Source organism: Crinia signifera, chromosome 1 (assembly GCF_055691185.1).
Source record: "Crinia signifera chromosome 1, ASM5569118v1, whole genome shotgun sequence".
Classification (NCBI taxonomy): domain Eukaryota; kingdom Metazoa; phylum Chordata; class Amphibia; order Anura; family Myobatrachidae; genus Crinia; species Crinia signifera.
The window spans coordinates 269,218,041-269,230,822 of record NC_139217.1 but is presented as its reverse complement, the minus strand read 5'-3'; the positions used below and the strand labels follow the sequence as shown (position 1 = coordinate 269,230,822).

General features: G+C 45.0%; 1 protein-coding gene across 1 annotated transcript in view; it reads left to right on the top strand.

The window, feature by feature from the left end:
* The first annotated feature begins 8,394 nt into the window (after positions 1-8,394).
* The window catches only part of LOC146074989 (stimulated by retinoic acid gene 6 protein-like), an 83,044-nt gene continuing 78,656 nt past the window's right edge, over positions 8,395-12,782 (top strand). Inside the window, exon 1 of the mRNA XM_083183768.1 lies at positions 8,395-8,622. Within this exon, the coding sequence (XP_083039894.1) occupies positions 8,579-8,622 (44 nt within the window). The 5' untranslated portion in view covers positions 8,395-8,578. The remainder of the gene's footprint in view (positions 8,623-12,782) is intronic.

The window sequence follows — 12,782 nt, the reverse complement described above, 5'->3', positions numbered from 1 at the left end:
TGATGCTTCACCTGAGTAACCTGAAGATTACTCAGATGGGTGATGGAGTGATCTAATGGTGAATCTTCTGGTGCAGCATTGAATAACTGAAGCCAGCAGGAGGTATCTATTTCCACAAGGCGCCTCCTCCGGCATTACCATAATTACCCAGTAACAGTTGCGTTAACCATTGCAAATTAATAGGGTACAACTGGTAATCAGGCCCTTTGCACCTTATGGGTGAGTAGAGGGTTGGTTCCACCGCATGTTCACCTGTAGACGTTTATTGGCATACTTGCCCACTCTCACAGAATGGCCTGCAGTCTACAGAAAATCTGGTAGCATCCTGGCCCCCTGGGAAAATATAGCCAACGCTGCCCTTCAGCCACTCTCTCCCATCCAAAACCCCTGCCTCCATCAACTCAGACAGGAGAAGTGGGCGGGGCATTGATGTGAGTTGCGTCATTGTAGCTCTGTTCCTGCTTTGCATTGCATTGCCGGCAATGGGAGCATTGTAAAGCAGGGTGTTTTTATATATTTTTATGTGCCTATCTCACAGGTGATATATATATATATATATATATACATAAAAAGGTGGTATGGCTTCTGCGCCTCTAGTGTTCTAAAACAATCGGTGCTACAACAATCCTTCTAGGAATATATGAATGCGCGTACCAGCAGTTAGCTGAGAATTTGCATGTAGCAATATCTCTCTCCTGTGCGATCTCCTTCCCTTTTCCTTCCTCCTTGCCCGTCTCATTGGAACATCTCAGACATGGGGGAAGTATTAGGGGGAGCGGGTCATTATATATTCAAGAAGTAATGAATATGTGACTTTTGTGATTAAAGTCTCAACGATACAGGTGCTTGTGTTTAAAAAATATATAGATTGGTGAACAACGCCACCTAGTGGTTTATACTAATAACACAAGGTGGTCACCTTTGTGAGAAAAAGATATAAATAAGTTTGTTAATGTAAAACTCACACTTGGATTGTATATATCCAGGTGGTCTTTTCCGGCCGGTCTTATCCGCAGCCCTTAAAACCAAAAAGGTCTCCCAACACGGGAAAAACTCATAGTGTGATATTGTTTTGTAAAACAGACATTTATTTAAAACAAATACAATACACATAAAAAAAGAAAAATATGCAAAATAGAAACAGTGTAGGTGAACCCGTACATTAGCAAAACGATTTTTTAGCTTATCTGGTTGTGATGCCAGCCGGGGATAGAGAGGAATTAGCCCAACCGGTTTCGTCCCTTTATCTTGTAGTATGGGACTTCATCAGGGGATAAAGATGAGGTGACCAGAATTCGAGGGGTATAAATAGGTCATAAAGTTTACCCTTAAGTGATTCGCGTCCGGAAATACGAACTGCGCATGCGCCCGATTCCCGCGTTGTCGTAGCAACAGCCGGGACCTGTGTAAATGGCTTACGTCAGTAAGCACGGACTGCGCATGCGCCCGATTCCCACGTTGTCATAGCGACAGCCGGGACCTGTTCCACAATGTTTTGTATCAGGTGCGCATGTGTGGACACTCCGCGATATCGCGAGAGTGTTTTCTATTCAGGCGTCCATTACTGTTGTAGTTTTCTTCAAAGGGTAGCTTATCGCGCATGTGCGGGACTAGCGATGATGTCAGAAATTCATTGCGCATGTGCAAAACAGCGCTATTTCGGGAATGGCTGCGTGTAATATATATTATATGTAGCTCCTCTACACTTGCGCAGATGAGGCTACAATGGCTGTTAAATTGTGAAGCATTACTCATGGATCATATTGACAATGATAGTCATATAAAACAAGGTAGATTGCAAAAAATGACATACTATGTTCCCTATCTTTACAATAATGGTTATAATTATATCATTACATAACTTGTGGTACTATACAAAAGATTCTCAGATAAACATCATGCATCCATGCCTCCATTCACACTGCTCAATGTGGATCCACTGTAGCAATGAGTCGAATGGCTGCATCCTGCAGATGTTATTATATCAAAGGTTTACAGTACAGGAATGTGTATACAAGCATATAAGTTTATAAATAGGCAGATATATACTAAAATATTAAAAATATAAGTATATACATGTGTCAATATACATAAAATTAGATCATAAAGTATAAATATGTGGATGGATATACAACAACAATAATAATATAAAACATTTTCACTAAAATAATTTTGCCACTTGACCTCCATCTGTTATGTGCAAAACATAATAGCGATCAGATAAAAGGTGCTATTTCATATGAGTCATTCAGTCCAAAGGGGGTTAGGGTATTCAAGGAATAAATCCAAAACATTTCCCTCTGGGATAGTTTCTTGTCCCTATCTCCACCCCTCTCACCCAGGACCACATGTTCTATGGCCTTAAAAGAGATATGATCAGGATTAGATTTGTGTATATTTAAAAAATGTTTAGGAACCGAGTGGTTTTCCATCTTGTTTTTAATAGCCCTAATATGCTCCTGAATTCTTATTTTCAGAGGCCTCTTCGTTTTGCCTATATATTTGTACCCGCATGTGCATTCCATACAATAGACAACATACGTGGTGAGGCAATTCATTTGTATATGTGTGTTTGCCGACAAGCCAGTGGCGTAAGTTCGTCCCAGTTGCCTGGAAGCAAGATACAAGTTGGTCTTGTATCTGACAATCTGACAATATTATCAGTGACTGCATGTATGAAGTAAGGGGCAGATGACTTCACTGACCGATATTGCAAATGATATCAGACAGTGTGTATGCCCTATATTGTTCTCTACCAGCACCGCCAATATAGTTATCTATATCGGCGGCCGCAGGAACTGCTCCAGTGTGTACTCGGCATTACATATTGCATTAATGCAGCAATAAATAGATGTGCTTTCATGTTCATATTATGCACTCTTAAGGGTTTATTGAATATGGGAGGTTGCTATGGGCAACCAATCAGATTCTATCTATTATCTACTAGAAGGTGCTAATTAAATAAGAACTACATTCTGATTGTTGCCCATAGCAACATCCCATCTTCAATAGAACTCCCATCTAATAAAAAAAAACACCTTAGTGGTATACTAAAGAGAGGCTTTTAAAAGTAGTTTGTAGGTCTAGGCCAGTGAATTTCAACCTTTTTACCTTGCGGCACACAAAATAAGATTTTAAAATTGCCAAGGCACACCATGAGATCCCCACAGGGCAAAACACATTGGCCCCCACAGGAAAAAAACAAACACATTGGCCCCCATATAAAAAACAATCACACTGGTCCCCACAGGTAACAAAAATAAAATACATTGGCCTTTGAAGAGACCAGTAAATAACAATTGAACTGGTGGTTGTTGTAAACTAGTTTGGGCATCTTTAGATCTGGGGGCACATTTGAGAACAGCTCAAGGCACAGTAGTGTGCCACGGCACAGTGGTTGAAAAACACTGGTCTAGGCTTTAGGTGTCTGAGAGGATTCTGATACAATTGTATTTTGTAATTTTCTTTCTAAAATATGACTACACAGTATTTCCTGGAAGCATGTAATTTCTTCTTTTTGCCAGAAGATGGCAATATTTATATATATATATATATATATATATATATATATATATATATATATATATATATATATATATATATATATATATATATATATATATATATATATATATACTGTGATTGTTGTAGAATACCTGGAAAGTATGTAACATTTTGTATTTTTTGCTACTGCCCCTTTCAGGCACAATTTTCCTCATATCGTGGCCGGTACCAGCCTGACCTCCCTTTCACACAGAGATGCAAATTACATGGTCCAGCATTTCTACCTGGTAATTTGCTGATAAAAATTGGTATTCCTTTAGATTGTCAGCTTGCAGCAGGGCCATCTGACCTCAAAGTCTGCCTGTTGTTACCCAGTTTGTTTTATCGCTGTCTACAATTGTCTACAATTGTAAAGCGCAACGGAATCTGCTGCGTTATATAAGAAACTGTAAATAAATAATAAATAATAATTTCTCTTGTGGGAAAGAGTCAGCCTGGGTTAGAATTCCCTGGTCTTCAACCCTGGTAAAAACAAGACCTGGGAATGGACCCTTTCATACAAGAAAAGGACCTGATCTGATTGGCAATTTAGCGGGTAAAAATGTTTTTTAGTAATTTGTTTTTCTGTGTGAAAGAAACATGTAGGGTTGTTACACATGCTAGATTCCATGTTTTTTGTAATAGCCCCATTCATTATTGGGGCTCATAAAGGTCAGTGGGATATGTGAATGTAATGGTATGTACAAAGGATGCAGCTAGTCACTATTAGGTTGATCCTGAGTAGGAGGGATCTCTGTGCATGTGTAAATTTACACATTTCACCTATACTGAGTGCATACTGTACCTCCCAGCATATGCGTTCTTGAAAACAGGACACATGCCCGAAAAGGGGGCATGGCCCATGAGAAGGGGCATGCCCTCGTGGGATGATGCATCCTCAGGCCACGCCCCCTATTTTTCACCATTCTAAAATGCTGAATAGATGCCTTGTGCATGCGCACAGCGTCTACTCCCTTCAGGCTGGGGGGACTTCCAGCAAAAAAACAGCAGGACAGTTGGGAAGTATGCAAACACAACTTGTGCAGTGTGATGCCGTATAAAATATGGCTGATCTGTGTCCAAAATCAATAGCGCATGACTCTGAATCTGGCTTATACTGTGCCTGTGCACATTGCTTCAGTATAACGAGTAATATGAGTAACAGCATCAGAGGTTTATAGGTTACAGGCCTTACTACTGGTAGATGTCTTTTTCCAATTACAGTAGTACCAGGCAGATTGCCATAAGTGCAATGTGTGTAGATGATACCTTATTAATTTAATTGTTCCATTCACTCATTTTTTGGATTTGAGTTTCTAGTGGTTGTGATTACAGGGCAGTAAGCATGATACACACCACAAAAAAAAAAATTCATACTAAAGGGCAGATATACTGTATAGTAACAAACGTTAAGAGAAATGAAGTGGAGAAATTGTCCATAGCAACCAACATCTAGCATAGCCTCCAACTGATTTTGCCTGTACAGTACCGTTTTTTGACGGTTTGTACCAGCTAAAAATCCCTGTACTGACTGTACGGGCTTTTAGCCGCAGCACTAAATGAACAGCGGACCACCCGTAAACAGTAGCCGTACACCTGTATGGAACGGAGGAGAGCCACACATCCAGACGGAGCAGAGGAGAGCCGCACACCCAGACAGAGCAGAGGAGAGTCGCGAACCCAGATGGAGCGGAGGAGAGCCGCACACCAGGAGGAGCAGAGGGGAATTAGCCTTCATAAAAATGTCAGGATCAGACTTCTGATTGCTGCTCTGACACTCAGGGCAGGCGACAGGGGGGGGTCAAGGGGGACAATAGTGAGGGGCCCCAGCGATCTGAAGGACCCCAGGGCTTCCATGCTCTGGCACGGCAGCTGCCTGTACTAGCAGGCCTGTCAGTGACCCTCGCGGCCCGGCCGTCTACTGTGCACCATCTGTGTGTGGCTGAGTCTGTGTGCGCACAGCCTGGGGCTGCAGTCTCTGTATCGTGTACTTTTACTGCGCATACGCGGGTCGTCTGTTCTGCACTCTGCAAACGACCTGCCCTGCCTGCTCATAGTGCTCGTCTCTCTTTTGTGAAAGTGACAGACCAGCAGCAGGAGGGAGCCAGCAGGAAGTAGCAGTTAGGAGCCAGGCCAGCTGGACTGAGAAAGAGAGAAGTCCACACCTGATGGATTTAGGATTGGGTGGGGGGGCCCCAGAAATATCATAGTACAGGGCCCCAAGATTTCTGTTGCTGGCCCTGCTGACACTGACACTAATCTCAGTGTTAGACGTCGAGCATTTATTTTTTATTTTTTTAGATAAAGGTTTATTGACAACAGTTTCACTAGCGTCTTACATCATGTCCACACGTGAATGTGTCTGGGCAATGATTCATCGTTTTAAGTCTATGATCTTTTTTATCATCTTTATGTCTAGTGTCTCTGTCTCCAAAACACTGCGATCTGTTGGCAGCAAGTGAAACTACGGGTGACATTTAATATGAGTCTATTTGTGTTTTTTTGCTAAATTTTCGTGAAAAACGGGCAAAATCCCGCTTTCGTATATTTAATGAGATGCGAAAAACGGCAAAAATCGCAGAAATCACACTTTTAGAAAGTGCGATTTTAACTCGCGCCGGAACTCACATCCAGATGTTTTCCCATTGAAAAGTATACATATTTAATGAGATGCGAATGTGGGAAATGTATCTTAAATTCGCCAAAAAATAAGACCAGGTTCTGATATGCGAGTTGGCCAGAACCCTGCACAGATCATTGAGATCTGTGCATGGTCCTGTGGTAAAAAATGTGTTAAAGTGTTTTTTTTTTTTTTTTATTGCATGGGGTCCCCCTCCTGAGCATAACCAGCCCCGGGCTCATTGAGCTGGACCTGGTTCCAAAAATACGGGGGACAAAAAGCGTAGGGGTCCCCTATATTTCTTAAACCAGCCCCGGACTCTTGGACCGGTCGTGGTTCCAAAAATACTGGGGACAAAAAATCTGGGGGTCCCCCGTATTTTGAAACCAGCACCGGGCTCCAACAGCCCGCAGTGTCATGCCACAGCCGGGGAACACTTTTTACATAAGGTCCCCCGGCCGTACCATGAGCACCGTGGCTGGTCAGCCTTGGATGGGGTACCTGGAGGAGTGGGGACCCCCCCAATAAAGGGGTCCCCCCCCAGGCTTCACCCATCCAGGGCTGAAGCCCGGGGCTGTCCCTGGCCAGTGGACGCCGGCCTGATTAGGGTTAAATCTTTCAATCCTAACATTGCTTTATACAGGAGAACTACAAGTGCCAGCAAACCTCCCCCGCAGGCTGGGACTTGGAGAACCACAAGTCCCAGCATGCGGGGCATTAATGGGCCTGCTGGGACTTGTAGTCCACCTGTAAAAAGAGTGTTAAAAGAAAACACACACACAGAGAAGTATAACTTTATTACATACACATCCACACACCTCACTTTTACACCCACATACTTACCGATCCAGGATCCAGCGCTAGTCTCTCTGCAGCAGAGCCGGTCAGCCTGCAATGTCAGCGTGCTGAACCGGCTTTCTCACATGCAGATAACAGCCTGTGTAGCGCTGACTCCCTGCGCTACACAGGCTGAGAGCGTCTTGGGCTTTATGTGTCTCCATTGAGACGCATAGCTCAGCCAATCAGGGCTGAGCTATGTATCTCCATGGAGACGCATCGCCCAATCACGCTCTCAGCCTGTGTTACGCTGGGACAGCATGGCACAGGCTGTTATCTGCACGGGAGAAAGCCGGTTCAGCGCGCTTACAGTGCAGGCTGACCGGCTCTGCTGCAGAGAGACCAGCGCTGGATCCTGGATCGCCATAGCGGGTCTCTCTAAGCTTTGGCGAAGAGGACCCACCGATCCCTTTTTTCCCCTCTTCGGCCTTATGGCTGAGAGGGGTTAGGGGAAAAACAGGACCCTTCTGTGTGAAAGGGGTATTATTTATGGATCCGAATGATAGGGAGAAAATTTATAGGTCGATGATAGGTCGACAATTTTTAGGTCAACAGTCAATAGGTTCACACACCACATGGTCGACATTGACAAAAGGTTGACATGCACTAGAGTGACATTGAAAATGGTAAAATGACAACATGGTGAAAACATGAAAAGATCAAAATAGATTTTTCCCCGATTTTGTTTTAATTTGTTTAGTTTTTATACTGCCACATCCATGTGGATTTGGAACAGTAAAGTGGCCAGAATCATGCCGAGCATATCGAGCCATGTGAGTACATGCTACACTAATGTGTTTGGTTCGTCCTTTTGGTGTCAACCTGTTGACATTGGTGAGAGGGGTCAGAGGTCATACCAACTGCCAATGAGATTAAATTTTTTTAACAGCAGCCAAATTTATTATATAAAACATATGGCTATTTCACACACTTCGGCTAACGCCGAGTGGCGAAACTCTGCACGGCCTAAAGCCATGCCGTACACAGAAGTTTACAATGGACGGGATGGCCACAGCCTGGCAGCTGTCCTTTCCAGTCATGACATCTGTCTGCAACCCGGCGGCCGGGCAGTGACCGTCCTGTGTGAAAGGACACAATGCTGTCCACTGTTTACTACGGAGTTTCGCCGCCCGGTGTCAACCAGAGCTGGTTAATTACCCCTTAATGTACCTTTTTACAGTAATCATTGATTGATTCTTCTGGGCTATTGTTTAATTTTTCAGCTTTCTGACCGTTAGAAGTTGAAACTACAAAGTGATATCAAACATTCTTTTATTCCCTCAATGAGATCAGCGCCAACCAGAACTACCAGGAAGTGACTGCTGACTTTCTACTATCACAGCCTGGTAAATATTTAACAGTATGTTTACTTTTTTATTACGATGTCACCAAGAGGAGCAGAGGAGAAGTCAGACCTTGGTGTTATTAACTTTTACATGAGACATGGATAACTGTGTCACCAGACTTAAACATACAGTTACCTCAGTACGTGTGGTTTCTTCATTCCTGGTATACAGAATACACAGCTCATAATTTGTGGTTTATAAGAGTTCCTCTACTGCCTCCATAGCTGTGCACATGACAGCCTTTAACACAGAAGACATGTACTTCGAAAATGAGAGGTAAGTTCAACTATACTTTATTTTAACATGCTGTTGTCATAGTTGGTATTTTAAATAAAGCTTGCCTTTTAATAGTATTCATGTCTACTAATAAGCATACTGTATGTACCATAGTTACCTACCCTCCTGCATTCTACAGGAGACTCCCTGAAATAGCAGTAATCTCCCTCTCTCCCTCATTAGTCTACCAATCTCCCTCATTTCACCTAGCCCACATACACTGTTGCATTTTTGGGGGAAAAAGAAATGAGAGATAGATTTAAATAGACATTTACATTGAATCATCAGCACCATTTCCCAGCACTTTACCAAGTATAATATTACGAACTGCTTTTGGGCTCATCTACATTTGGATTTGAAGATTAAAAGATTCCTCTCAGATGTAACAGTACACACCCACGCTTCTAGGTGCCACGTTCACAATCTCTTTTCACAATCTCTCCGTATATGGAACTAGACACGTCCTTTGGGTGGAGCATGACACGCCCCCTCAATGCGATGTTGTGCAAAATTTTATTACTAAATATAATTTCCCTGAAACTAGTTTTCGGAAAGTAGGCAAGTATGGTGTGTACCAATGTTGTGATAATGAAAACAATATTCAGTTGTTTGCAAAACACAAATGGATTTACTGTATTACACTTATTAAGACTTTCTATTAGGTTCTTAATGATTCAGAAATGTTTCTGTTTTTTTATATACAAATGTTAACATGTTTACATCAGTTTATTTACAAATATGCGTCGCTTGTTTTTATGGGGCCTTTATAACAAATAATATTTGTTGGATATTCCCACAAATACCATGCTATAATGCCAGTTGTACCCAGGGCCTGCCTGACCCTAATTAGTAATTCGGGGACAGGGGAGGAGGCAGCTCTTGGAGATGACACTGTCTCCAAGCTCTGCCTCCTCCATTGTGTGAACTGGACCTGTGGAGCTTGATCCAGGTTACCGTTCACACTGCACAGCAACACCGGTCCAACTCGGGATTAACCCTTATTTTAACCTGGGTCAGAATGCCGGGTTGCTGGACCCATGAAATGACAAAAAGGCCCTTTCACATCGCACAGAGACCCGGGGCGGGTTTTTGCGATGTGAAAGGGATATATGTTAAGAGAATATAGATTTTGGCACCCCTTGTGGAATTAACTACTGCTAACATGTCATGCCGTGCCATTTGTTGCCATTCTTTGTTATTTTTCGGCACCCTAGGCAAAACTTCAGCTTACTGCTCCCAGAACCACCCATACACCTATACCAACTTTCCAGAACCTCAGGTGAAAGTGTGGAGGTCACATCTTAGAAGTTCAATTAAGTTCAACAAGAATGCCTCTCTCAGGGGTAAATTTAGTAAGATGGGAGTTCTATGGGGCAGCATGGATGCTGTAATGGTTAGCATTGCTGCCTCACAGTACTGGGTTTAAATCCTGCCATGGCCCTATCTGTGTGAAGTTTGTATATTCTCCCCGTGCTTGCGTGGGTTTCCTCCGGGTACTCTGATTTCCTCCCACAATCCAAAAATATACTGATAGGCTAATTGGCTCCTAACAAATTAACCCTAGAATGCCTGTGTGTGCGTGTACATGTGGTAGGGAATATAGATTGTAATCTCCACTGGGGCAGGGACTGAAGTGAATATTCAAATATCCTCTGTAAAGCGCTGCGGAATATGTGTGCGCTATATAAGAAACTGTTAATAAATAATTAAATATTGAAGGTGGGATGTTGCCCTTAGCAAACAATCAGATTCTTATTTATTTAGCACCTTCTAGAGCAGGGGTGTCCAAACTTTTTGCGACGAGGGCCAGATTTGGTGAAGTGTAAATGTATGGGGGCCGACCATTCAGCCTGACCTTCTTTGAATCATTAATCACATCAGAATGGTCCCCCATTCTGCCCCCTTGTCTTAATGTCCATCAGTGCCTCCATTCATTGTATGTCCCCAAGCCTGGCCCTCCTTCACCGTATGACTCCCATTCACTGTATGACCCCCATTCACTATGTACTGTATGTCCCCAGCCTGCCCCTGCTCCCCCTTCTCTGAATGGCCATCACTGCCTCCATTCACTGTATGTCCCCCTGCTGCCCCCTCCCTTCTCTGTATGTTTCCCAGCCCCTTGTGTGAGCCAGAGGAAGGAGAGGCAAAGCAGGCACTGCAAGGACAGGAGATGCTTGGGCTGCTGCCCTCCTCCGCTATGCATGTTACAAGAGCAAGCTTCCCCCTTGCTGCCCCCCTCCTAAAACACTGCTGTCACTGTGATTGTGGAGTAGGGTTATATACAATAGCAGCAGCAGGGTTAGGACGCCAAACACATCTGACTGTGGCGGCTGGCACCTCCTCACTGCAGCAGACAGCAAGATAAAGGTGCGCTCGCCGGGGCCCCACCTTTAGTGTCCTGTGCTGTGCTTCCCACATCTGATGCTCTGCCCGCTTCCAGCTGGAGGCTGCGGGCCGCTTGAAATGACATCAAGGGCCGCAATTGGCCCCTGGGACTGACTTTGGACATGCCTGTTCTGGAGGATAATAGAATCTGTTTGGTTGCACATAGCAACATCCCATCTTCAATAGAATTCCCATTTAAGTAAATGTACCCCTCAGAGTCAGTCTTCATTTTGTGATAGTCAGACTGAGGGTGCCTCACAGATTCTCAAGGCTCTAGGCAGCTGCCGAATGGTAGAGCGGCCCTGCATGAGAGTGCCACAATGGTTGCAATGATATTTGCAGAGAAACCAATCCCGGGGCATTATTCAATCCCGAAATTCGGGATTGAAAAATAGTTTTCACCCTAGATATGTACTGCGGTGGATTAATCCTCTCAAACTAACGCGGGCCAAGCCTGAATTGCTCAGCACCACCGCAGTAGGCTTAGGTCTTCATCCAGACTGCTCCAATCAGAGTCCAGTAGGTACCACAAAGTGCTGATGCAGTCATTAAAATTCAAGAATATTGTCCTCCAATCCTTTTTAAAGACTCTTTTAAGAGTATCACTGTATGTTTTTATTAATTTCTTATGTCACATTTGATCAGAGGCATCACTAGGGCGGAGAACCAGCTCCGGGCGCCGACATGTCACCTGGTGCCGGAGCTCTGCCGCTGGCTCCCCCGCCCTGCTCGCCCGCTCCCCTCTGTAGCCGTGGATCCCCATTGTGCCTGTGTAATACCACTGTGACAGCTCCAGTCCCCGGGACCTGACAGCAGCACCATCGCACCAGTCCACGGCACCTGGCTGCCGGGTATCGGGCGCTGCTGTTGGGTACCGGGGACTGGAGCTGTCAATCTCCGCTCCGTCCCTCTCTCTGCACTGCTCCCACGCACTGCTGGCCAAGCTGATTCTCTTCCTCCTCCTGCCCCTCGCCACGCAGCTTCACTCTCCTCCTCCTCGCGCTGACCCCCAACCCCGGGCTTCCTCTTCCTCTCCAGGGACCAGGCACTTCTCCTCTCCACGGCCAATGTGGGCTCCTTGTTCCGCAAGTCCTGGTGGCCACAGGAGAGAAGGAGAGCCCAGGCCTCACACCCAGCCTATGTACCCAGCACCTGGCCGCAGTACCCAGTGTCACCCGGGCACAGCACTCAGCGCGCCTAGCAACAGCCAGAGCGGCAGGGAGCCAGCACCTACCTGGCCACAGCAACTGACCCCCCACAGCAGCACCCCACATCAGGTAGCGACCATTGATGGCCCCCAGCATCCGGTGGCACAGAATAGGAAGGTCTGGAACCAGACCACCCCAGACACCAGCCCAGGGCACGTGAGTTGGCCAGTGTGGCCCTATCTCCAAGGGTACCCAGAGGAACAGGCAGGACTAATCCCTGACACCCAACTGTGCCATTGCTAGCAGAGGGGGAATTTTCACCCTCATTTTTATCGCATTATTTATTGAGCAGCTTTTTTTTTTTTTTTGCGCAGTGTTAACCCCGTGCAAGTCTATGGGGACAGTTAAAACCCGGCGAGCGCTCTCACTGCGCATGCGGCGGTTTGAGATGCCGGAGGCAGGGATGCGGTGCCATGACGACGGGGGGAGGGGGGCGTGAAACATGCCCTTGCTCCGGGCACCGTGGAACCAAGCTACACCACTGCATTTGTTGTTATTTTTAACTCTAAAGACTGTCACATTTTTCCCAAGCAAAGGGAGTATTCGAACATTTTTTATGGTGACTGC